The 26,405-nt window shown below is 38.5% G+C and overlaps 1 protein-coding gene across 1 annotated transcript in view; it reads left to right on the top strand.

Moving 5' to 3' along the window:
* The window catches only part of atp11b (ATPase phospholipid transporting 11B (putative)), a 130,091-nt gene that overhangs the window by 41,588 nt on the left and 62,098 nt on the right, over positions 1-26,405 (top strand). The window contains exons 9-18 of the mRNA XM_033992084.2: positions 1,647-1,711; positions 2,731-2,812; positions 4,470-4,620; positions 9,575-9,772; positions 10,200-10,358; positions 12,214-12,401; positions 16,349-16,417; positions 17,903-17,976; positions 18,086-18,186; positions 22,549-22,730. Of these exons, the coding sequence (XP_033847975.1) occupies positions 1,647-1,711; positions 2,731-2,812; positions 4,470-4,620; positions 9,575-9,772; positions 10,200-10,358; positions 12,214-12,401; positions 16,349-16,417; positions 17,903-17,976; positions 18,086-18,186; positions 22,549-22,730 (1,269 nt within the window). The remainder of the gene's footprint in view (positions 1-1,646; positions 1,712-2,730; positions 2,813-4,469; positions 4,621-9,574; positions 9,773-10,199; positions 10,359-12,213; positions 12,402-16,348; positions 16,418-17,902; positions 17,977-18,085; positions 18,187-22,548; positions 22,731-26,405) is intronic.

Below are 26,405 nucleotides of genomic sequence, written 5' to 3'. Positions count from 1 at the left end.
AAAGCATTCAGATAAAAACAAACATTGAAAAGATGTGAAATCTTGAGTGAGTAGATTATTGACAATGTCCAAATGAATATTGAGGTCCCCTAGTAATATGATATTTGATGAAAGGGAGGAAACATGTGTTAAGAAAGCGGCAAAATCTGACATGAAATCCTTGTTTGGTTTTGGTGGTCGGTAAAGAGTGGCAATGAGTGGGTCCGGAGAGCTGGCATACGGTGGCCTCAAATGACTGACAGGCAGGCACAGTCACGGGCACTACTCTCAAGCTCTCGCGGTACAATACCGCGAGACCGCCCCCTCGACCAGAAGCACGAGGTTGGGAAAAATAAACAAACCCCGGAGGAGTAGCATCATTAAGATGAGTGTAGTCATTTTGTTGCTGCCACGTTTCCGTCAAGCACAACAGGTCTAACTTACAGTCCACCAGAAGATCCTGGATGAGGTGGCCCTCGTTCGCCAGAGAGCGGGTGTTAAGAAGACCAAAGTTGACGATGGTTGTGCTAGCCGTGTTAGCTGCCCTCGGGATGCGTGCCAGGACACGCTCAGCACGGCAACTGGTGTTTCTCTTTGTGCGGCGAGCAGTGGACCAAAACGACGGGATGGATGTAGAGTTATCATACTCAAAGTTACGTGGGCAGGTTTAGCCCAGGTGGGGGCCATGGAGCGGTGACATGATGCCGGAGTTTTAAAAGTTCACCAGTAGAATACTGGAGAAGTGCTTTTGTTTGTAAGTGGACCAGGGACACTAGGAGCCAGCTGACAGCAATCCAACGGACTATTTTATTAATCCACATAGCTGCCCAGATGAGTGTGTCGGAGAGACAGGAGCCAGATGTGATTGAGAAGCAAGTCCCAGGTAACCCAAGGCCCAAAATCACTCACATATGCAGCAGACAGCAGAAGTCTCATGCAGATATAGGACATTTAGCAGATAGCCCTATATTCACAGGTCAATCACAATCCGATTAAGTAAAAATGTTTTATCTGCCCAGCTGAGCAGCGGCAGCAAAAACGCGCCAGCGTTCACCCAACCGGAAGGAAGGTTCCAATAAAACTGTAGCGATCCTGAAACTCTGCTGTTTTAAAGCTTGAAGTCCACCTGTCTGTGTTTTCAATAAGATGGAAGAAGATCGAAACAAAAATCAAATTCAGTCGATCGATATGAGGAATTTTTATTGTATTTTTTCCCATATCGCCAAGTTCTATTCTGGAACATTTTTGACAGGCCTTTTCTTTGACAATGTTTAAATCCAGGCTCCAAACGGTTCTGTTTATCTGTGTATTTATGTTTTGATTTGTTGTATTGTGATTTTAACGTCTTTCTTATTCCGTAAAGCACTTTGAATTACCTGATGTACGATTTGCACTACACAAATAAACTTGCCTTGCCTTTCCTCCATGGAGATGAGCCAGAAAACCGCACAAAGCCTCTCTTAAATATTCAACAACACAGATTCAATTAAAGTAAAGTTCTGCAGTCGTTCAGTGACAGTGATGAGGAAATCACATGTTTTGTGCCGTGGAGTCAGTGTTTGTCCCTCACGACTTTAGCTGTCTCCTTCTGCTTCTGTTATAAAGCGATGAAAATACTCAGTAATTTCCCAAAGCTGTACTTAAATGTCACCTTTCCTTTCACTTAGACCGCTGGGCCCGGAGAACCTGCTGCTGCGAGGAGCCAGGCTTAAAAATACCAAAGAAATCTTCGGTAAGTTCTGTTTATTTAAGTGTTTTTCAGACATACATACAAATCCAAAGTGCTTTACATAGACAACCTCGCGTAAGTTGTATGTAAGATTCTGATTTTAAATTTCACCAACTAAAATAACCCCCAATAAACAAACTCCGCGACGTATCAGCTTTATTTTTTACAGTTATTCTCTATGTTTTTGGCTGTAAAACCCCTCACCACACACTATATACACTTTTCTCACACAGGCATAAAAATTTTCTCACATTTCTCTCTCGTTTAAACTCTCTCAAAGTTCAAACCTTCGTAGACGCCTTTGTTGGTGCAGAACGACATTGTTTCATCGACATTGTAGGTTTTGTCGGGGAGAAAACTTGGACGCAGAACACAGTGCACGCTCAGACACTGGAAAAAAAGCATGCAAAATGACACAAAACAAATCAGTGAAACAACGAGATCGCGAAAGGTGAACTGCGATATAGCGAGGGACAATTGTACACAATAAAGGTTTGATCGGAGGAGCAATAAACAGTATTGTCTTTTGATAAATGTAGTTCTGTTATTCTTTTAATAAACCCAGATATGAGCTAGACATGTTAAAATCAAGTGTAGCTTTTGCTGATAACAATGATAATGCTGATTTTTTTCTTAATTTCAAAAACATTGGACACATTGTACAAGTTATTTATGTTATAATTCGCCGTTTTGGTTGAGCAGATGTTTATCCAATCAGAAAACAGAATGAACCTCACTTGTGTGGCCAGATTCTGAAATCCAGTTGGTTTAAACCTAAAAGGACTCACTCTGATCTGAATCGTCACTACCTACACGAGGAAAACTTGTATGTGTCTCTATCTGCAGGTTTAGACTCTGGTAACGCAGGTTTAGTTGCAGGTTACATACAGTTCAACCCAGACAAAGGAGAGCGCACATTATTTACTTTGGTTTAAAAGTACAAACTCACAAAAACTCCTTGTGCGTCCTCAGTCATCGATCACACATTTCTGTACACTCGCTGATGTGTTTGTGTTGCACAGGTGTGGCGGTCTACACGGGGATGGAGTCCAAAATGGCCTTGAACTACAAATGCAAGTCCCAGAAGCGCTCGGCAGTGGAAAAGTAAGCAGCATCTGCACTAATCGCACAATAACTTTATACAATATATGTCCTATGAAGTTATAACTGTGTACTACCGAGTATTTAGAACAGAAAGTCTCCAGTGCATCAAGATTTTTTTAAGCAGAAATCGCTCACTTGCAACAAATGAATAAGCTCATAAGAAAGCCACTGTGTTTTTATTTTATTTTATATTTAATGCCTATACGCAGTGATAGAAGTACTCTATTTTCTTAAGTAAAAGTACAGATACAGGAGCAAAAAAATACTCTTAAGTAAAAGTAAAAATTCCACATGAAAAATCTACTCAAGTAAGTATTAAAGTATCTAAAAATGTGTTTAAAGAGTAAAAAGAAAGCATTTTGCACAGATTTTGAGGTCTTATACAGCTTCAAATGTAGTGATTTTGATAAAGATTTGAGTTTTATCCAATAGAAAAGACAGAATTATAGTTTGTTTTGAGTAGAAAAGTACAAATACTATTCTCATATGTGGTGAAGTAAAAGTAGTACCCACTTCAAAATGCACAGTATAAACTTTAGATATCTGTACTTTACTATTTTTACTTCATTACTACTATTTCACTTCCGCCTGTATCATTGTTGTGCCGTTATTGTTCAGCACTTTGATAAGCGTTGGCCATTTAAATATCCTCTATAAATAAACTTGATTTGTAGGCTTGTCACGACGCTAATTACTACATTGACTTATCGATCAATATATGACGGATGGAACAGTATTTTTAGAGGTCAATATTTATGATTGGGACTTTTTTCTATGCTCTAGTGGGAAAAGTTTGGTTGTTTTTCTGTTTTACAATGAGATTTGAGCTGTAGAGAGTTGAATTCTGAACTTGTATGACTCTGACAATAATGTTTTAGTTTCAATATTATCGTTTATTGTCTATATTTACTTAACAAATTTTGACGTGTGATATATTGCTCATCATGACAGCCGTATTGATTTGATTTAGTTAAACAGTTATATATATTTAAAAAGAAAACAAATGTTGATGCACTTTTTCTGGGTCAAATACGGCGAGAATTTTTATATTTCCTCTAATTGTTCTGAAAATATTGATCTTACGAAGAGTTGCTCGATTTTCAGAAAAATCTTCAACTTGAATATTCTTGTTAAAGCTGCTGTACCTGATTTTTAATGTCTGAAAACTGAAAAACTAGTCCATTTAAATTTTTTTTTTTTTTTGCAGTAATCCAAAGTTATTCCTCACTTTCCAAACGTTTAGCATCTTAATAATCCATTGTGAGGAGTTTATTCACTTTTTATAGCTGTAACTAGGCACACTGTGTAACTTTTGTATTGGAGAGTCCGTCAGCTGCTCGTCGTCATGGAGATTTCAATGCTTTACTTGAAATGTTCCACCGTATTGCATTAAACTAGCCTATCTCACATTTATTCATTACAACTGTTTTATTTGTAGGAATCAAAATGATTTGAAAATGGTCTGAAAATTCTTACTTTGAACTGGACTTACTTCTCCACAGATCTGAACTGTAACTTGGCCTCACCGCCTCACCTTCTTGTCTCCATGGAGATTAGCAGATGGCTGAATCTCCACTAGAAAAGCTACACAGTGCAGCTTTAATTCATTGCACAGCCCTGTCCCGTTCTGACCCGTGCGTGTGTTTTTACGCTTCAGGTCGATGAACTCCTTCCTCATCATCTACCTGGGAATCCTTCTGTCGGAGGCCATCTTGAGTACCATCCTGAAGTACGCGTGGCAGGCCGAGGGGAAGTGGGACGAGCCTTTTTACAACCAGAAGACGGAGCAGGAGAGGAACAGCAGCAAGGTCGGTCTGAGGAGCCCCACGATGCATCTGTGTTTGTGGTTTTCTGTCCTGAAAACTACAAACGCAGATGGACGAACTGCTGTTTGACTTAAAATCTGTATTACTTACAAAGGATTTAACCGTTTTACTGTATCACATTTAGAGGTGGGTGGAGTAGCAAAGACTGAAAGTAAGAGAAACGTTACTTCAAAATAATATTACTCAAGTAGAAGTTAAAAAAAAGCATTTGGGAAAAGTACAATTCAAGTACGATGTCTGTGTGATCCCTCAGTTGTCCAGGTGTGATTCAGAGTAAAAATTCAAAATGTCAACTGGACAAAAAGTTTTAGAGAAGTTGTTTCGCTGCTTCAGTTCTGGTCAGATTACTGTTGGACACTGCCTTATATCTGTCTGAAGGGAGGCGGTATCAAAGAAAGTAAAAGTAACTGTCCCTCGTTTATCGCGGGGGGTCGCGTTCTAAAAATAACCCACAATAGGTGAAATCTGCGAAGTATCAGCTTTATTTTTTACAATTATTCTATATGTTTTTGTCTGTAAAACCCCTCACCACACACTTTATACACTTTTCTCACACAGGCGTTAACATTTTCTCACATTTCTCTCTCGTTTAAACTCTCTCAAAGTTCACACCTTCGTCGGCGTCTTTGTCGGTGCAGAACGTTTCATCGACATTGTGGGTTTTGTCGGGGAGAAAACAAATTGCAAACGTACAGCACTTCAGAGTCACACTGCGATCCAACGTTTATGTAAATTTGTCTGAACACATTCTGTACTGTACAGGAGACACGGCACGGAGGAGACTGATGGACAATGGTCTACAGTCCAACAGCCAATCAGGACGCAGGACACAATGCACGTTCATACAATGTAAAAAAAACACGCAAAATAACACTAAAAAAATCTGCGAAACAGTGAGGCTGCGAAAGATGAACCACGATACAGTGAGGGAGAAGGAGAAGGGAGGAGGTATCAAAGAAAGAGTAGCTTAAAGAGTAACTCTTGGGACGTATCAACTGATTTATAATTAAAAGTTAATATAATTTGAAGGACAAAACATAAATAATGCACAAAAATCTGGTAGACACAAAAATGAGACAAACTAAATCATACCTGAAGGAGCCGCAAGAAATGTTTAAATAATTCCATATAATCAACATAATTTTTATCACTTGTAGAGTACTCGAGTAAGAGTACAGTTAATAAAAATATTACTCAAGTAGGAGCAAAAGTATGTTGCTAGAAAAGTACTCTGAAAAGTACAATTTCGTGAAAAAGATACTCAAGTAAATACAGTACGACCCACGTCTAAATTTCAAATCCAAATACATTTTAGTTGGAACATTAACAAGTCTCAAAGGTCAAAGGCTGCATTCATTTAGATAATAGAAACCTCCACAAACATGTTCTGAAATACACGGGATTCTTGTATTAGTTTATCAGTTCAGATTTCAGTCTGAAATGTTAACGCTCCTGGAGTTGTTTACGATTTCAAAATGGTGCAGCCAAACCCTCCCTCCTCCCGTCTCCCTCCTCCTCTGCTGCTGACTTTCTTTTCATAGCTGCTTCTTTGTTACTCATCTCTCAAATGCGGAAGATGTCGCCTTTTGAATATTCTCGGATCATTCAGAACGAAATATGAAACTTTTTTTTTTCGTAGTTAAGTGTTGCTCATTTATTCTGTAGAAATCTGCGTAGTTTCTCCATCCTCTGCACAAACACACTCCATACATGTAGAATACAACTCTGATGAAGATAATGATGAGGGAATTACCAGTACAAACAGCAGTAAGTACCACAGAAAGTACCGGTAGTTACCTGTACAAACAGCAGTAAGTACCACAGAAAGTACCAGTAGTTACCTGTACAAACAGCAGTAAGTACCACAGAAAGTACCAGTAATTATCAGCCAACTACCAAAATGTCTCGCTTTAAAATACAGTCCGGTCTCACTGGTAACTACTACGGTAATTACCGGCTTGTGTTGTCATGATACTAAAATTTCCAACTCAATTTTGCTATTAAGGAATTGACTCGATGCTCCTTGACGATTCTGATACTATGATCATTTAAAACACTCTTTATTTAGACAATAGAATGCGATTTTCAACTTTAAATGGTAGTACTTTCTTTTCTATTCATTTTGAAGTCGTTTTCATTTTCCTATTTTCATTTTTGTAGTCATTTTGAAATATATTTAAAAAAAAAAAAAAAGTTGAAGGTCTTTTTCAAGAGAATTAAAAAGCTGAACTTAAATTATCCATGTAGCAAACAAAAATTCCAGGAGCCGCCATCCTTATTTCGCCTTTGGGCTTTCGGAGCGTGCAGCGGAGCCTAAATGCACGCCTTTTTAGTGGTGTACCGGCTTCCTCAAGTGTGAAGCTTATTTTGAGTTATGAAAAATAATAAAGTATAATTTTATTTTAATATTTCAAGATCACAATAATTTTCCAACTTAGAACTACAATAAAAAAAAAAAAAGAACTAACACAAATAAAATACACTTAAATTATATACTATTACCGTTTTCGCAAGCCACGCAGAACAAGATTAAGGATGAGCGAGAGGAGTGTCTTATACTTGTTCTGAAACAACTCAAGATCATTCTAAAACTGTTCAGGAAAGGTTCATTTCTGTCGTGTGAATGTGACTTTTTAGTATTGATATCTGCTCAAATGAGTATCTAGTTTTGATACTAGTTTTAGCATCGATTACAGTATCAGGTGTTGGTCCGATACCAGGTGCCAGTCCTTGTACTTGTATTTGTACTCATCAATGTGCTGTCGATGCCAAGAGTGCAGTCTGCAAACGAAGTAGTAAATATTAAATGTACTTCTCTGAATTATATTGGAGTTATATCTATCTACGGTAGGTTGGTAGAAATTTAAAACAGCCCCTCAAATAAATATTCTAAGGTGGAAAAGTTGAGTATTCAATAAAAATCCTGTGAAATGAATTAAATTTACCGCTGTAATATGACTCCTGTAAAAATGAAACGTCTGGTATCAATACTTGGCATCGGCAAGTACTCAAAATTAAGTACTCTTACTCGTACTCTTTTTGGAAAAGTGGTATCGTCTGTTTTTATTGTTCATATCTTTATTTACAGACACAATAGTGAAATAAAAACACCGGGACACCAGGTAGAGCGGGTTAATACGAATATTTAAGACCAAAATTATGAGATTCACTGCAGCATTTACAGAGAGAGGAGTGACAGTTTTTCAGTGTAAAGTGAACTGGAGCCAGAGTCGATGGAGCTGGAAACTGAAGTAATGTCGACTTTTAATGTTTGAAGTTGAGAGAGTTGTAGAAACGTCTCCTTGAATCCTCTGAGACTCTGGGAGACGGTTCCACAGGTGAGGTCCATCAGAGACTGTCAGGTCCGATCCTTCTCTCCGGGGCTTTGCGCTGAGCGACGGGACAAAGCGGGAGGAGCGCCGCTTTACTCGGAATTACAGCTGTCAGAATCCATGAAGGAGCCGGAGGAAAAGGCTCGGGCCGTTTCACACCTGCACCGAGGTTTCAGTCTAAAAACAACAGCAATTTGTCAAAGTTCTAGCTTCACTTGTCACGATAATTACCGGGATGTCAGGGCGTTTGAAATCCAGCTGGTCGACTTGCAGTTCTTAGCCGGTAACTCTTATTTTCGTTGGAGCATAGTCAACGTCTCCATCTGAATGTAGAGTGATGATAAATTAGCACCGTTGCCATAGTTTAACAAAACAACATTATCTTTTTGAATGGGGAAAAACTCCTCAAATTTTAGCATACAAGTGCGTTTTTTACTCATTACTTCCTCACAATGAACGACTCTAAAGCTGCACTATGTAACTTTTCTGCCTGTTTCCATGGAGGCGTTATTGTTCTGCCTTCGGTCTTCACAGTGAGGAGTTAAAATTAGACGGTGACGCCACTAAACCAACTTACAGGTCAGATCTGTGAATAAGAATGCTTTTTTTAAACTTTAATTCCATGTGGGGAAAGACAAAACATGTAGACCGTCTTTTAGAAAAGTTACCTAGTGCATCTTTAAAGTGCATTGAGAAGCTTGTATCATGCAAAATATAAGTGATACAATAAATTATCAGTCTGGATCAGTTTTTTTTTCTTTATTTAAAACCTGTGTAACGTATATGTACCGTTTTCATAGTTTGTCCAGGGGTGTGACTTATGCTCAGACGCGACTTATATGTGAAATTATTAAAATATATAATTTCACATGTTATTATCACACTGACAACTGCGTGAGGGCGCTCTAGACTTGTGTAACACTATCTACTACTCCTGTACCATTGAAAATTTTAATATTCAACATTAAGGTAATTTTAAAAGACATTTGAGAAAGACTGAACAAAAATGGCCCCTAAAAGAAAATCATATTGTGCTGAGTCTGATGAGCCACGCAGAAGAGGAAGAGGCGCTTTATCCACCTCTGAAGCAGGGGGAGTTGTTCAGAAGCGACACCGAAGATGAAGAATTCAATGGATTTAATGATTTGGAGTGAGATCCAGAGTAAACTTGATAGTTAATCAGATAACTAAAGCATAAAAAACAAACCAGACATGCGTTCAGTTCTGTCTGTGCTTCATGTCGCTGAATAAATATAAATGTGTTACGTTAGCGTGTTGTACTGATATTCAGCCTGTTGTTCCACATTTTATTGTTTTTATTATAACTTGCCTTTGAAGATAAAATGTCTGTTCTTGGTCTCGGATTTTGTAAAATAAATCAAACTTATAGTCCAGTGCAACTTATATATGTTTTTTTCTTCATTATTGCGCATTTTTTGGCTGGTGCGACTTATACTCCAGAAAATACGGTACTTCATTTAAAACTGGTAGTACATGATATAGACTCCCAGTATCACCAAATACTAAAACTATGCTCTGTACATCTGTAACATCCTCTCCAGCCACTATTTTGACTCACTGTTATTATCTGCTTCACTCCACAGATTCTTAAATTCATCTCAGACTTCCTGGCGTTCCTGGTCCTGTATAACTTCATCATTCCCATCTCTCTGTACGTTACCGTGGAGATGCAGAAGTTCCTGGGTTCTTTCTTCATCGGGTGGGATCTGGACCTGTACCACGAGGAGAGCAACCAGAGGGCTCAGGTCAACACGTCCGACCTGAACGAGGAGCTGGGGCAGGTACACGGCAACATGAAGGCATTTCTGTGGCTTCCATTAAAAAAACAAAACATTCTGAACTTGGATTTTCGGGCTTGTATTTATCAAGTTTTTCTCAGTTTGTCCATGGTAACGTGCTATTCTGTGTGTAAGAGTCTCGCGTGCGTGATTCTAGCCACTCAGCCACTGCTGCTTTCTTTTCAAATCAATTCTATTAAAAACTTTTAGTGAATACTTAATCCGCTGTTGTAAATCCCACTCAAAATTCACTCATATGGAACAATCTGAGGTGTTATAAAGTCTAATAGTCTGAGTATATGAGCTTTACTCCATATTATTTTGTGCACTTTCATGGTTCACACTGAGACTTTAGACGCAGCACTAATCCAAACCTATTCTCCTCAGTTTTGATGTTGTTTTTGATGTTCTATACGTGTGTCTCTCTCAGATCGAGTACGTCTTCACTGACAAAACCGGGACCCTCACAGAGAACGAGATGCAGTTCCGGGAGTGTTCGATAAACGGGACGAAGTATCGCGAAGTCAATGGGAAACTGGTGCCAGAGGGACTGACCGAGGACTCACCCGACGACTCCGCTCCACAAATGGTAAAAACACACGATTGTGTCATGATAGGTTTAATGTGAAGGAGTTTAGTAGGCAAGGAAAGTTTATTTGTACACAAAGTGCTTTACAGAATAAGAAAGACATTAAAATATTACAAATAAATAAAATAAAAATTAACACAAAAAGACATCATAAAATAAACATTAAAATACAAGAGGAAGAATAAAACCCTTTCAGTCAAATGCACAGATAAACAGAACCATTTGTAACTTGGATTTAAACATTGTCAAAGTCGAGGCCTGTCTCACATCTTCAGGAAGACTGTTCCAGGTTTTAGCTGCAGAAAACTGAAACACGAATTCCCCATCTTTAGTCCTGGTTTAGTCCTGGTTTAGTCCAGCTTTAGTCCAGCTTTAGTCCTGCTTTTAGTCCTCTCTTTAGTCCTGGTTTTAGTCCTGGTTTTAGTCCTGTTTTAGTCCTGCTTTAGTCCTGTTTTAGTCCTGCTTTAGTCCTGCTTTAGTCCTGCTTTAGTCCTGCTTTAGTCCTGCTTTAGTCCTGCTTTAGTCCCGGTTTAGTCCCGGTTTAGTCCTGGTTTAGATGAAAGCTCTGAGTCAGGACCACAGTGCGTCTTTTCTTTGTCTCCTCATGTGTCCCCGTGTTTGGAATTTTAGTCAGATTATTTAGATATTATCCAGTGTCTCTTTCCCTCTGCCTGTGTGTGTGTGCGCCTCTGCGTGTGTGTGCGCCTCTACGTGTGTGTGTGCGCCTCTGCGTGTGTGTGCGCCTCTACGTGTGTGTGTGCGCCTCTGCCTCTGTGTGTGTGCGCCTCTGCCTCTGTGTGTGTGCGTGCCTCTGCCTGTGTGTGCGCCTCTGCCTGTGTGTGCGTCTCTGCCTGTGTGTGCGTCTCTGCCTGTGTGTGCGTCTCTGCCTGTGTGTGTTTCTGTCCCTTGCAGTAACACACACATGCTTTTAGACTTAATATATCGTACAAACAAATCTCAAACTTTACATGTTGATTTCTCTGGAATTATTGGTCCTATCGACACAAAATAAAAACCGTAATGATCCTGACACGCTGCTCTATCCCTGAAGTCTGTTTTCAAGAAGATGGGAGAAAAAATTGTGCGTCTTTTTCCCCATATCGCCCAGCCCTTCTTTGATTGTCAGTGCCTCATTTACACCAACTCCATCATGCCAGTCGTGCGTCTGACGTTTGGACATTTCAATCAGAGATGCAACTGGTTGTAAAATACAGGGTTTTTAAATCAGGCCTTTGCATACGATAAAAAACAGAGAGAAATAAAATAGCATATTTAACTACACATTTGAATGATAACACTGCAGTCAAACGTGATAGTGTTCAGAGTTTGTATATAGCATACCTGTGCTGTAGAGGACAAAAATGTGTGTATCACGACCCTCTTCTCTCCTCCTCCTCCTCTCCTCTGTTCCTCTATTCTCTGCTCTTGAATCCTTAATAGCCAAGTACATTTGCCTTGGAAAGTAGAACTAAAAAGTGAAGCTGTGTGCTGGCTTTTGTATACATCCCACAGCTTTAGTTTACGCTACAAAATGATGAATAGATCCACAAGAAACACAAAACTGAAATCCAGCTGCAAATAAAGTTTTGCCAGTAATTTGTCCGTGTCTGGGGTGAGGAAAGTCTGGGAATCCCTGCTTAGACTGCTGAGGAAGAGAAAGAAAATGAATAGATGTTTGTTTATCTTTGGTCTGGCTTGACATAACTAATTCAACGTCATTATCACTGCTGCATCTGTCAAAAAAATAAACCTTACACCGTGTTTTAAATTTGCACATTTAGTTTTAACTCATTCTAATCTTAATATGGATGATAATCTGTACATATTCTTGCTGTGTTCTCCACTTTCTCCTCAGGTTGGGGAGGAGTTGCTGTTCCTCAAAGCCGTCGCCTTGTGTCACACGGTTCAGATCAGCTACGATCAGCCCGACTGCAACCTCCCCGGATCGGACCCTTTCTCTCACGTCAACGGCTTCTCTGCGAACCACATGGAGTACTACGCCTCCTCCCCCGATGAGAAGGCCCTGGTGGAGGCTGCGAAGAGGTGTGGAAACGCAAAACACGAAAACACAATAACAAACCACAAAATGCACTCCTAGTATCGTAATTATTCAAAGCGAGTTTGTAAGATCGACTTTCAGAGTGTTTTTAGCCGTCACGGTAATGCTAATAACGACTAGCATGCAACAGCGCATTTCCAATTAGGTGCAGACAGTACACAGCAGTCTAATTTTGACCTTTAGAGCTTCTTTTACCATATATCTGTACTGAAGTCAACCAAAGTTTATGTTAAGTTATTCAGATTTGTCAAATTATTTAAGGGTCTATGTAACGCTCTTCTGATCTATGTTCTAATGTTGTTTCCTCATCACAAACAGACAAACTGGAGTTGTGTTTTGTCTCATTCACACATGTTTAACACACAAACAAACCCTGCATAATTAGGCTGAGTTCTTCTCTCTGAACTGAAAACACTCTGTTTCAGTTTGTGATGTCATTATGTGGTAATACAGGAAGTGCTCCACGGTGTTTTAAACTCCACACACGTTCACTAGAATCATTTGGATAATTTCAGCTCTGGAATTGCCGATCTCTCTTGAAATAAAGGTAAAATGTGGCTGTTAACTTGAAAACTACAACTTCATGACATCACAAGGTGGAACATTTGAGCATTTTGAGGTTTGGAGATGTAACAGACTAATAACAAAGGGTTAGTTAAACGTATGAATGAAACAAACACAAGTCCAGGTCTGTTTTTGAGGAGGTAACAATATTTTAACATGACTTAAAGCTCACAAGAGTCAATTTTGTGTAATATAGAACATTTAAATTACATTTTTAAGCAAATTGTTCTAGATAATGAGATTAAAATCCATGTGCAGTTTGATTAATCGTTCATAATCAGTGTTTACACCTGTGATTCGTGCATGATATGAAAGAAATATGTGGCATTTGATAACTATATGTCTATTGTGATACAGATATTGTGATATTTTAATATACTTTTTTGCAAAATAAGTTCAGTTAAATACAGAAATGCACATGCCTTTATTTACTTTATGGAAACGAAAACTCAAGACTGACTAAACCAAAACTAAATATGTAAAATCATGAGTAAGATCTGCCTTTTTGTCCATTTTACTCTCAAAAACAGCACATTTCCTTAAAATTGTGGACCTTGTGGGGTCTCAATCGATATCAGAAGAAAATTGTTATATATCATTACATCAGCCAATATTGCGATATCGATGAGCATTACATTTGACTTGCTTTGGTGCTCCATTTGCGGCCCTCACACACATATGACCCTTTAGCACTGAGCACCACTGTGTTGTAAACGGGAGCTCGGACTTGGTGGTGTTTTGTTCACACTTTTTGATCATTGCACAAAATGGCTGTGACAGGATGCTGTATTTTTCCCGCTGCCCGGGTTCCTCTGTGTCAGCTCCTTCCATAAAATATTTGAGACGTCTGGGCCTTGAGCAAAATAAAAATGGGGCACTGGATTCTTTGATTCTTTCACAATAAACTATATATCGGGCTTTGTCAGCGGGGCCAGTTAAGTCACTATTAAAACCAATGATGTCAACTTAAAGCCGTTTTTGAGGTTCTGTAAAGATGCACTTTGCCTGTAATGTTCCACAGTATGACATCAAGCTGTTTCATCTTCTTGGATTCCTTTTTCAAATATGCTTGCTTTGTTGTTTAAATACTCTGAATATATAATAAAAGACTAAGTTTAAATCTGTAAACTGGACAAATCGTTGTAGGAGTGAAGACGTTTCGCTGCTCGTTCAAGCCGCTTCTTCAGTTCTGGTCAGATTACAGCTGGACACTGCTCTATATCTGTCTGAAGGGAGGAGCAAACTTCACTGAAACTATAAACGACTATTATCTCCAGTTTCTGCCCTTAATGGCCTTCTATTGTTCTCTTTGTTCCTGTTTGTTTTGGGTCTGAGGATAGCGTTATAGATTGGTGAAAGATTATGCTTTGGGCCCCCATTCCGGTTCAAGAAGGATTGTTTTTCCTAACAAAAATAGCTTCTTTAACTCCCCTCTCAAACCATTTCTTTTCTCTGGCTCAGATCTGAACCTCACTGTCTTCAAAGGAGGTGGTTAGTGTCTTTGAGATGTAGATGTACAGCAGACTGGGGTCCTGAGGAGCTCTCACGACGGTGTTGGTACATTCTCTTATGGAGCGGCTGTTTAGTTTCTCCAATTAGAGTGACCAGAACTGAGGAAGCGGCTTGGATGAGCAGCGAAACGTCTTGAAATCTACAACGTTTTGTCCAGTTGACAGATTTAAATTTCGTCTTTTGCTATGGATTAGACCTGGACGACTGAGCGATTACACAGACACTCTGAATATAGTCTTGTTTGACTACATGCGTTTAATACCAGACTAGACAGGCAAAGCAATTGTTTGGGTTTTTTTTTTTTTTTTTTTTTAATATATGTAGATCCCAGTTAGCATCTGCAGTTTTCTGTGTTAGCTACACTTCCTTGGGTCATTTTAAATTCAACAGTTACAAGTCATAATTACAGAGTAGCCCAAAAGTCACTGACAGTTGAAAAAAAACTCATAACTCTTTTGTTTCTAAATATTTTTATTTTATTTTTTCAGAGTATTTAGAACGACCCTTCCCACATTAATCTGAGCAAATACAGCACCGAGGAACAAACCCTCATTGTACAGTGGAACTTTGAGTCACATGGGTCAAATTCACCGTCGACATTTTAACACCAGAGATGCCCCGAGCGTAAACGCCATTAAAGGAATAATAAGTGGTTTTCAAAGACAGGGGGCAGTATGTGACCTCCACAGACCTGACTCGTCCTGATTTCTTCCTGTGGGGCGATCTTAAAGAAAAGGTGTTTGTGAATAAACCTCAGACGACTTAATAAACGACTTAAAACGTAATATCGAGAATCAGATAAGAGACATAAGCCCCGAAATGCTCAAACTGTTATGTAAAGTGTGTTGGATCGGGCTGTTCAGGGACAAACTCAAAATGGTGAACACTTAAAAAACATTATGTTTTACTTCCCGTAGTTTAAGTAGTGATAAGTTCAAGTGTAAGTGACAATAATAACCGTATATATATTGCCAAAAATCTCTGAAGGTTCAGTTTAACTACTGCTAAAATTTGGTGAGTGTAACTTAAGAATTATAGGAGCTACTGAAGATTTAAAAGTGTATAAGCGATAATTTGTCATTGGAGATGGGCAGGTAGGGCTGGGCAATGCTAGCTCAGTTGGTAGAGTGTTTGTCCACTGATCTGAAGGTTGGCAGTTCGAATCCCACTCTCGACTTAAACATCATTGGTTGAGCGGACAGATTCCACTGACTTAGGCAAAACACTTAACCCACTTCGCCCCCAGGGTGAGTGAGTACCTTTTTTTCTGGAATGTAAGTAGTTTGTCTGGGGGTGCGACTTATACTCAGATGCCGATTTATATGTGGAATATGTTTTTTTCCTTCATTATTATGCATTTTTCGGCTGGTGCGACTTATACTCCTGAAAATATGGTAGTTCCTTGATGTAAACTTCTTCGAGTGCCTTGAAGGTGGAAAAGCACTGTATAAAAATGTGATCGTTTACCATTTAGCGCTGCGCAATTAATCAGATTTTAATTAAGAATCAGTCATTTCTAATTGTGAGTGATCAGCTTTGGGGTTTTTAATGGAGGAGTTTGTGGTTTGGAGCAGTTTTTAATCAGACCAAATTAAATCGAACAAAACGTCTGGATTGTTTAATATGAGGGGAAAAAGCCTGATAAATCTTTGCCATATCCTATCGCACAGTTCTGCAAGCAAGTGTCGGGCTACTCACCAGAAAACTTAGAGTGCATCTTTATATTTTTGTCGATCCGTGTGTCTGTGTTATGAAAGAAAGCTGCTTCGCCATTTGCTCGATCTGATCCACTTTACGAGCCCAGTCGTGCGTGTTAAGTGCTGTAATTGTGTTCTGTGTTGCTTCTTGTTGACAGGATCGGAGTAACCTTCATGAGTAGCAACGGCGACACGGTGGAAATCAAAACGTTTGGAAAGGTCGAAAAGTAAGTTCCCCTCTGGATTTTAAAGCACCTATTTTCTGATCTATGTTATAACGTTGTTTACCCATCAAAACCATACCCGGAGTTGTGTTTTGTTTCATTCAAACTTTGCATTTTTTTTGCTGAGTTCTACTTCTCAAACTGAAAACACCCCGTTCCACCTTGCGATGTCATCGATTGACTGGCAATGATGGCTTTAATTGCAACGTGACTGGATTAAAATGTCTGTCTTCTGGATTTATTTTTGGCTTCATTTTGCAGTTGTGCCTCTATTTCACCCAGCAAGGAGAGTTCAGTCTTACTTGTGTTTTCTACAGTACGACTAGCGCTGTCAAAATGTGTTATTTCTATTTACTGATACTTTGCAGCTGATGTCATCAACTTTCCCTTGGGGGCAAAGCTAACTGTAGGCACTGCTCTGTCTGAAGCTCTGTTACTCAAGTTAGACTTTGATCTGAGCTTTGTTTTAACGCAATCTGACCAGAAAGACCTCACAAGAGCCGAATTATACTGTTAAACAAGTCCCTCTCAAATAACATTATAGTTGCAAGTATAAACAATATACAAATATATTACACTGCTTACAAAATGTCATTGTAATTTCTTGTCATCACAGAAAACTCAGACATAACGTTACATTTTGGCTCTGCATTTGATTCTTCATAGATTTTACATTTGATTCTGCTTTGAATGTTGCTGTACGCTGCCTTTAACCCGACTGTACAATAAAAATCTACAGAACGATTCCCGAGCCTCTGCACCTGTTCTTCTACAACAGAACAGAAGCCGACACAAGCTAGCTTGCATTAGCCAACAGTTTTTCAGTTCATTTTTTTTTTCATCTTTTCATCTTTTTGTTGAAAATCAAACTCCTAAACAGGAACATGAACTCTCGGCCCCTGAAAATGTGCTCTTTAAATCCATCTTGTATTTTTCTTGCGTTTTCAGACAATCTAAAACAACTTTTTAAAACTGTGAATTAGCTGTTTGTGTATTCATTACTTCTTCAAGTTACAAATATTACTTATGCTTTTGCAAATATGTAAAAAATATGGCCGTGTAACTGCTTGTCTCCTGATAAAATGACATTATAAGACCATCATACCTTTTAATTTACCCTGTCGAGGGCCACAATAAAATGAGGTGGAGGGCCGCATTTAGCCCGCGGGCCTTGAGTTTGACACATGTGATCTAAAAACGAGTGTGTGTGTGTTGTGTCACCATGGTAACTGCTGAACAGTCCATCATAGACATACATGCAGTCCCCCCAGTGTGATGTAAAGTATCAGTATTTTTAAAGTAATTTGTTTCAGACCCTTTAATTGTTCAAATATTTCGTTTTTATTTTTTGTTAATTACTTTGGCAACCTGTTATTTTCCAAGATGGGGAAAAAAGCCTTCAAATTTAAACTTTTTTTTTTTTATACATAAGTTGCATATTTGTTGTTTTATTAAAATTGTATTAAATAAGTAATTTTGCCTCTCCAGGTTCAAGCTCCTCCATGTTTTAGAGTTCGACCCAAACAGAAGACGAATGAGCGTCATTCTACAGACGCCATCAGGTAAAATCACTTTCATTCACGATAATTTCAGCGTAATGATGGTCCGCTATTAGGGAAAGTGACCACATCTGCTGCTCTTGTGAGTCTGTTCTGCGTCTTCATTTGGCAGGAGGACAGATAATGTTCACCAAGGGAGCGGAGTCGGCCATTTTGCCTTTTAGCAGCGGGGAGATGGAGAAGACGCGATTGCACGTCGATGAGTTCGCCCTGGTGAGACTTTTGATTTATTCCCAGGGAGAGTGGCCGTCTCTGTGGTCATCTGTTCAGTAGAGGGCACATGTGATATAAAGGGGAAAGAATAGTTTTTTATTTATTTTTATTCATTTTATTTATTACACCAGCTCAGCCCTGTCCATACTATCAACTTACTGTTCATTATAGAACAATGTGTTTTTGGGCTCAATATTTACAGTTTTATATTTATACAGTTGTTTTTTTTTGCATTTCCGAGACTTTTTTGGTTATTTTTTGGCTTTATGATGAGATTTTAGCCATAGAACTTTGAATTAATCATTTCTATGGTTCATTACAGATGCAAACTAACGACTAAAGTGTTTCATTCTTCTGTTTATTTATGGCAGCTTGTGTGTTTTTTTTAACAATATTGTAGATTTGGAATAGCTTTTGTGGTTTAAATCTGCTCTTGGGTTTTTGTGCAAGTGGCATAAGTGAGTTTCAGTATTATCGTTTATATTTACTTCAGCGATATATCAAACTTCTAAATGTGTTATGACAGATCTAACTATTATACCATGAGAATTAATGTTTTTTTGTTTGTTTTTTTACTAGAGACGCGTAATTCCGAAGCAGCTCCATTTTATTTCAAAGCTTTTCTTATTGCAATTTCAGCTAATTATATTGAAACAATTCATTTAATTTAATTTATTTATCTCGAGCACATGAATCAGGTAAACAGCACATTTCACAAATTTCTTTGTATATAAGCTCAAACAGGAGTGAGAAGACGAAAACTCAACTTTAATAAACGTTTATATTTTAGTACAGTTTAATTAATTTAGTGGAATTATGCCGGTTTAGTGTTTGCAACATAAATATTCAGTCAGGTTTTGGTTATTAACTGATACTTTGCCACTGATGTCTTGAACATTTCTGGGGGATTCGATGCTAACTGAAGGCTCTGCTCTGTCTGTCTCTGTTAATACCATGTTCTCAAATCTTAATCTAGTTATTTCTGACTTATAATTGTGTTGATTTAATATTTGTTAGGTTTTTAAGTCATGTACTCCTAAATTTGACCAATTTTGGCAACTCGGCCTGTCATGATAATCACTATATCGACTTCAACATATGAAACAATATACTTTTGATGTAAATATTTATCGTGTGTACATTTTCCTTGGAATAATGCAGAGATTTTTGTTATTTTTGTTGTATTACCGTAAGATTTTAGCTGTAGAGAGTTAAATAAGTCACTTGTATGGTTTATTATTGCTTCTTTCCGCTGTTTGTCTCTTTACAAAATGGTTTACTGGGTTTTTTCTGGTTTATCGTCATTTTCAGTGGCATAAAGGAATTTCAATATTATCGTTCATCGCGATATCTCTCTGTAGCGATATATCGTGGTTCAAAGTGTGTTCCTATGACAGGTCCATTGGCAGCAGGTTGTTCTCTCGTTCACTGCTGTATCAAAGTGTCTGCTCCTGTCTTTAAAGGGATAGACGTCAGGACGCATTTAAAGGCGAGTTCACACCTGGTTTTACCGCTGCCCGTCTCGGTTTCAGCGTCAGAATGGATTTGACAGTGGAGTTGAACAGTTCTTTGTGTTGCTAAAAATATCTATTCTGGGTGAACGAGCCTGAAGGAACCTCCAGACGAGGTTTTATACTACTTTTTTATACTACTAACCGTTTTCTTTTTGGGGAAATTTTGTTCATTCTTTCCCAGATGTCTTTTAAATTACCGTAATGTTGAAAGTTTAAATTTTCAGTGCTACAGGAGCAGTAGATATTGGTACACAAGCCTACAGTGCCCTCGTGCGATTGTCAGTGTGACAATAACGAAGATGAGAAATAATACATTTTAATAATTTCACATATAAGTTGTCCGGAAAGTACGGTAATTGCTGCCTCTTGGCCAGGACTCCCTTGAAAACGAGCTTTTTAATCTCAATGGGGTTTTTTTTCCCAGTTAAATGAAGCTTAAATAAAATAAATTAAAAAGTTACATTACTTCAAAATAATATTACTCAAGTAGAAGTACAAAGTAGTCGTCCAAGAAATTACTCAAGTAAGAGTAAAGAGTAACTGTCGAGACACAACAACTGATTTATAATTTGAAGTTGATGTAATTTGAAGGACAAAACATCAAAAAATGTACAAAATCAAAACAGACAAAAATTTAGAATAAACTGAGTCATTTCTGAAGGAGCTGCAAGAAAAACAAATAATCAAATCTTTTCATATTGTCGACATAAAGCTTTTGTCACTTGTAGAGTAACCAAAACATTTACTTAACTAAGAGTACAGTTACTACAATAAAATATTTAAAGTAGGAGTAACATGATGCTGCTTGAAAAGTACTCTGAAAAGTATGATTTCTTTAAAAAGTTACTCCCACCTCTGTACCTACTGGACCCATTTACAGGAAACAAAAACTGACATCTCAACATGTTCTCTGTTAGCAAAAACAAACAAAAGTGAAATCATTTTTTTCACATTACCATCAGTACATGGTCCATTCTTCAACCCCAAACATGTCATTTTTAGTAGAAAGGATTTAAAACCATTAGATTAAAACGACAGGTCTGATTTATTAAGTCTCATTCAGCAGTGTCTCGTTATATTTTACTCTACACAACTCTCATAGACATTAAGATATTTGTCTGGGGCTGGATCTACTTGAAGCCAGTGTTTTTAAGCATTTTGTACCTTTGCCAGATGGAGCATTATGGCCTGGAAGATTAATTGCAATCGAAATTAGAATAGACGCAATTAGCGGTTTGCAAAGGCTGCAGTTACGGTAATACAGTGTTTTCTGCTGAGATCTAAATATTCAGAGTCCATTTGTTTACAGTTCTTCTAACATGTTTTAATGTCGTTTCCTCATCACAAACAGACCTGGAGTTGTGTTTTTTTGTTTCCTTCACACATGTTTAACACACAAATCCTGCATATTTAGGCTGAGTTCTTCTCTCTTGTGTAATATAGGACCTTTAAACTCCTGGTTACTTCCTCCTCTTTATTCATTGACTCATTGACGCATAATTATATAAATCTGCTGTCGACCTTTAGTCATTCAATCAATTAAAACTAATGATTTTATTAAGTGAAAAAGACATTTATATGGACCACAGCAGAGAGGAGAATGCACGGGGCTTAGGCATGGAGTTAGACGGAGTTTTGGGGGATTTTATTAGATGTTTTAATCTTCTTTTTCACTTAAGCTGCCGTTTACTGTTATTTCTCTGTATACAAAGTAGTTTTTACTCAAGATCCTAATGATGTTTACAGCTCTTGAGCCCACCCACTCACCCCCTTTTAGTTAATTAATTAATGTCCAGAGCATGTCTTGAGTCAAATAAGAATTAATTTAGTCAGCCACATCCCTAAATGAAAAGTAATAATATTGTTAAAGCGAAACTAAGCAATAGATTCACTTTTTTTACTACTTAACTTTGTATGGTGTTTTAATGGCATTATGTACAGTTCCAAGTCATATTTTGTCAGCTTTCTGGTCAAAAAAATTCGTTTGTGCTGCCTCCAGTAACCACGGCGATTTCAAGTACTATGTGACATCACACAAGACTGCCCTGATTACAGCCAGGTGTTTGAATTGTGGACACCTGTTAGCTCAATCACACAGCTCTTTATACCTCTAGACTCCGCCCCTCCTCGCCCTTTAGTCCTCCAGGTACTGCCTCAGCAGCTCTGTTTGCTAGTCTGTTTTGCTAATCTGACTAGACTTCGTGATGTAATTGAAAGAGAAACCGAAATCAATCGTACCATAATCGTAGTTGTATTTCTGATCTTGCTTTTTTGTTCTTCCGTGTTTGCTAAAAGCCCTGAGTCGAATGGCGTCTTCTGGTTTTGTTTTGACTCGAGTGTCTGGAGTTAAGTGCTATTTTTAGACCCGATCCTGATTACGTTTTTCCAATTCAGACGATGATTCATTCTTTAGAGATTTTAATCTTTAAAGTAAGCAAAATCCCAACCCGGCCAGTTCCGTTAGTTCCACTTTAATTTTTTCCCTCTTTTCCTTTTTTTTTGTTATTAAATTTTCATTTTAGGAAGAACACATATTATACAGACACATTTCTTTCCATAGACTTGCCATTTTCTTTAGTACCATTCCATTTTGGTTTATTAAAAGATTAAAAACGAAACACAAAACTATTTAAAAGGACCGTGGAGCTTTCAAGAAAATCAAAATGCAATCAAACAGTATCTGCATTGTACAAAGAAGAGAAGAAGAAAAGTCACAAAAATCTGTTCTATTTGGGGCGATTTACTTGATCCACTTGTTCCAAATATTATAAAATTTGTTCCTTTACATGTTTATCGTGTAAGTTTTCCATTGTAAATATCTCTTCTTCCCTTTTTTCCATGTCAACAGAAAGGCTTACGAACCCTGGTGGTGGCCTGTCGTCACTTCAGCCCAGAGCAGTACTCAGAGGTGGATAAACGTTTGAACACGGCTCGGACGGCGCTGCAGCAGAGAGAAGAGAAGCTGCAAGAGGCTTTTAACTTCATCGAGAGAGACCTGCACCTGCTGGGAGCCACCGGGGTCGAGGACAAGTACGTACAAGACCCACGCTGTGTCGAATATTATAAGTCCAAGAAGGTACAGAGTTTGAACTCCCTGGCGTTAGTGTTGTCACGATGCTAAAGATTGATTTCGATACTGAGGGTTAGACTTGATACTCAAACCACGATGATAATAAAAAAAACTCTCCCTTTTTACACATTAGAATGTCGTTTTCAACATTAAATAGTATCTATGTGTCTTATACTTGTTCTGATATGGCTCAAGCTCATTCTAAAGCTTCAAGAAAGGTTAATTTCTCTCCTGTGAATGTGACTTTTCAGTATCAATACCTGCTCAAATTAGTTTCTAGTTTCGATATTAGTTTTAGCGTCGATTAGCATCTAGTTTTTGATACTTTTGACAACCTTACCTGGCTGTTACGCTCTGAAACTGTTCTTCATTGTTTTAAGTTTCACCACATCCCCAAAGCACAATCCTAGTTTATGAATTTCAATCAGGCTCTTTTGATTTTTCTTATTCTTATTCTGATATTCACATAAACTATGCCACATGAGTAGTGAATTATTAGCCTTTATTATCAATTGTCCTTATTTCTGGTAACACTTTATACCTAAAAAATGCTTAACAAAACAAATGAAACAACATTCTTTTTTCGTAAACAATCCTAAAATGAAAAGTAAAGGCTTAAATAGTGCAAAAGTAGTGTTATTTATTAAAGAAAACATATTACGCTGTTTTACAAGTTGTGTTTTGTTTCATTCACACGTTCAACACACAAACACTGCGTATTCAGGGTGTGTTCTTCACTCTGTTCCACCTTGTGATGTCATGTGGTGATACAGGAAGTGCCCCACTGAGTTTTGAAACTCCATACACCTTCATTTCTAGAATCATTTGGATAATTTCAGCCATAGAATTTCCAATCTCTGCCGAACAAAAGGTAAAAACTACCACTTTGTGAACATCACCAGGTGGAACGTAGCATTTTGAGCTTTGGAGATGGAGACAGACTAATGATAAAGTGTTACACAAACATGTGTGAATGAAATAAAACATAACTTCAGGTGTGTTTTTCATGAAGTAAAAACATTACAACATGATTTAAAGCTCACAAGAATAAATTTTCCATAATATAGGACCTTTAAAGTTGTGGTATTTGATTGCTGGAAATGAGTCTATTGTTAAAGCGACATGGGACAAAACAAGACGGCGCTCTACATCAAATTAGCATAAATATTTTATCTTTCGCAAAACCCAGAAGAAAGAGCCAAATGACTGAGCGTTGGCCGACTGAACAAAGCTGCTCTAAAGTTGCGCACGATACATTATGTGTCAGTGACAGATCTATAAAGACTCACAACAGCTTTTCAAGAAACCGTAATGTTTCTTAATAATAATGACATTGAGAGACTGTCCACTCCAGACACATAGAGCCACTACGCAAATGAATCAGATTTTTCATATACACACTGGGTAACAGTAGCTCAGTTGGTAGAATTGCCTGGCCACTGACCGTTCTCTGGACCTAGACCCTGCCTTCCCTCGCCTGGCTCCATGACCCGGTGCCTGGCTGGGGTGGTTCCCGTCCTGCCGTGGATGGGCCCCTCTCTGTCCCTTAGTTGAGTGGCTCTCGTCCTACAAACTTGAAACTAAACTGTATCTGCAAACTGGAAAACTAAATTTTTTTCTGCAAATATATGCGTATTAGTCCCGGACACAACTGCAGGCTATGTTCACTGTGGTTCTCCTCGAGGTTTCTCTTTTCCCCACTTATTTTTCTTTTTTTTGAGTTTTTCCTTGCCAAGAAGGAGGGTCTAAGGACATCGGATGTTCTGGGACACTTCTCCATTTTCTTGTTTTCTATTGATTACATGTCTGTGTGATCCCTCAGTCGTCCAGGTCTGATCCATTGCAAAAGACGAAGTTTAAATCTGTCAACTGGTCAAATCGTTGTAGGAGTGAAGACATTTCGCTGCTTCTTCAGTTCTGGTCAGATTATTGCTGGTGGCCACTGCCTTATATCTGTCTGAAGGGAGGAGCTAACTACACTGAAACTGTAAACAGCTTTTGTCTCCAGTTTCAGCTGAGACTACCCTATTCAGTCCTTAATGACCCTGCTATTATTCTCTTTGTTCTGGGTCTGAGGATGGAGTTATAGATGGAGGAGAGGTTATGTCTCAGGCCCCCATTCCTGTTTAAGGAAGGATTGTCTTTCCTAACAAAAATAGCTTCTTTAACTCTCCTCTCAAACCATTCCTTTTCTCTGGCTCAGATCTGAACTTCACTATCTTCAAAGGAGTGGTTAGTGTCTTTGAGATGGAGATGTACAGCAGACTGGGGTCCTGAGGAGCTCTCACGACGGTGTTGGCACATCCTCTTATGGAGTAGCTGTTTAGTTTCAATGTAGTTGGCTCCTCCCTTCAGACACATATAAGGCAGTGTCCAGCTGTAATCTGACCAGAACTGAAGAAGCGGCTTGACCGAGCAGCAAAACGTCTTCACTCCTACAACGATTTGTCCAGTTCCCAGATTTGAACTTCGTCTTTTGCCATTTCTGTTGATTAGTTTCCTTGTCTATTTCTCTTTCATTGTTGATTTTCTAACTTTCTGTTGCTTAAATTAATTCTCATGTTCAGCCGTGAGAGGCGACTCCTCCTGCCTGTCCGTTCAATTCAGTTTATTTTTGTAAAGTGATCTGAAGGTTGGCGGTTCGACTCCCGCTCTCGACATAAACACTGATCGATAAACATTAGCTGAGCGGACAGATCCATTGACCCACACATTGGCGATGCGATTCCAGCTCCTACAGATGAACTCAGTCGTCGCTTTTGAGTGACTTGAAGGTGGAAAAGCGCTATATAAAAATGCGTCCGTTGACCATTTTACGATATGTTTTGAAAATGCTAAACCCCAGCACGGTATCGTCGTCAGAGCACTGTTTGGGGGAAATGAATGTTGTATATTTGAATGCTTTCTCCTCACCATCTGCTCCTCTGCCTCCTCCTTATCTCCGCTCCATGTGTGCTCCTCTTGCTCTCGCACTATCGCACTGTTTCCGTTACGTTATGAACTCTTACAATACAAAGAATATTACACCGCTGAGGCAATATTGGATCCCATTTACTTCTTTTCTCCAGACTTACGCACTGCACTGTGGAGCTGTAATTAAAGGTGAGCTAACTGTGTAACTTGTAACATGGATATCTTAACGTGTTGAGAAACGCTCCACAATATGACCGTTAACGTCGATGTCCATTGAGACAAGCAGGTGACCCCAAAGTTACAGGTGAAATCTATGGAGAGGCGAGCCGACTAGCTTTAAGAATGTTTTTTTGAGCATTTTTGAGCAATATTAACACCTATTTTCTTATTTTCTAATGTTGTTTCCTCGTCACAAACAGACCTGGAGTTGTGTTTTGTTTCATTCACACATGTTTAACACTAAAACTATGCGTGTTCCACCTTGTGATGTCATCATGTGGTAATACAGGAAGTGCTACACTGTGTTTTTAAAATCCACACACTTTCATTTCTAGGAATCATTTGGATGATTTCAGCCCTGGAATTGCCAATCTCTGCTGAACTAAAGGTAAAATGTGGCTGTTAACTTGAAAACTACCACTTCATGACATCACAAGGTGGAATGGAGCATTTTGAGGTTTGGAGATGTACAGATTAATAATAAAGTGTTACTCCAGGTATGT

The sequence above is a fragment of the Periophthalmus magnuspinnatus genome, chromosome 4, assembly GCF_009829125.3.
Source record: "Periophthalmus magnuspinnatus isolate fPerMag1 chromosome 4, fPerMag1.2.pri, whole genome shotgun sequence".
Classification (NCBI taxonomy): Eukaryota; Metazoa; Chordata; class Actinopteri; order Gobiiformes; family Gobiidae; genus Periophthalmus; species Periophthalmus magnuspinnatus.
Note: the sequence above shows the minus strand (reverse complement) of the source record. Positions and strands in the feature narration are given on the sequence as shown.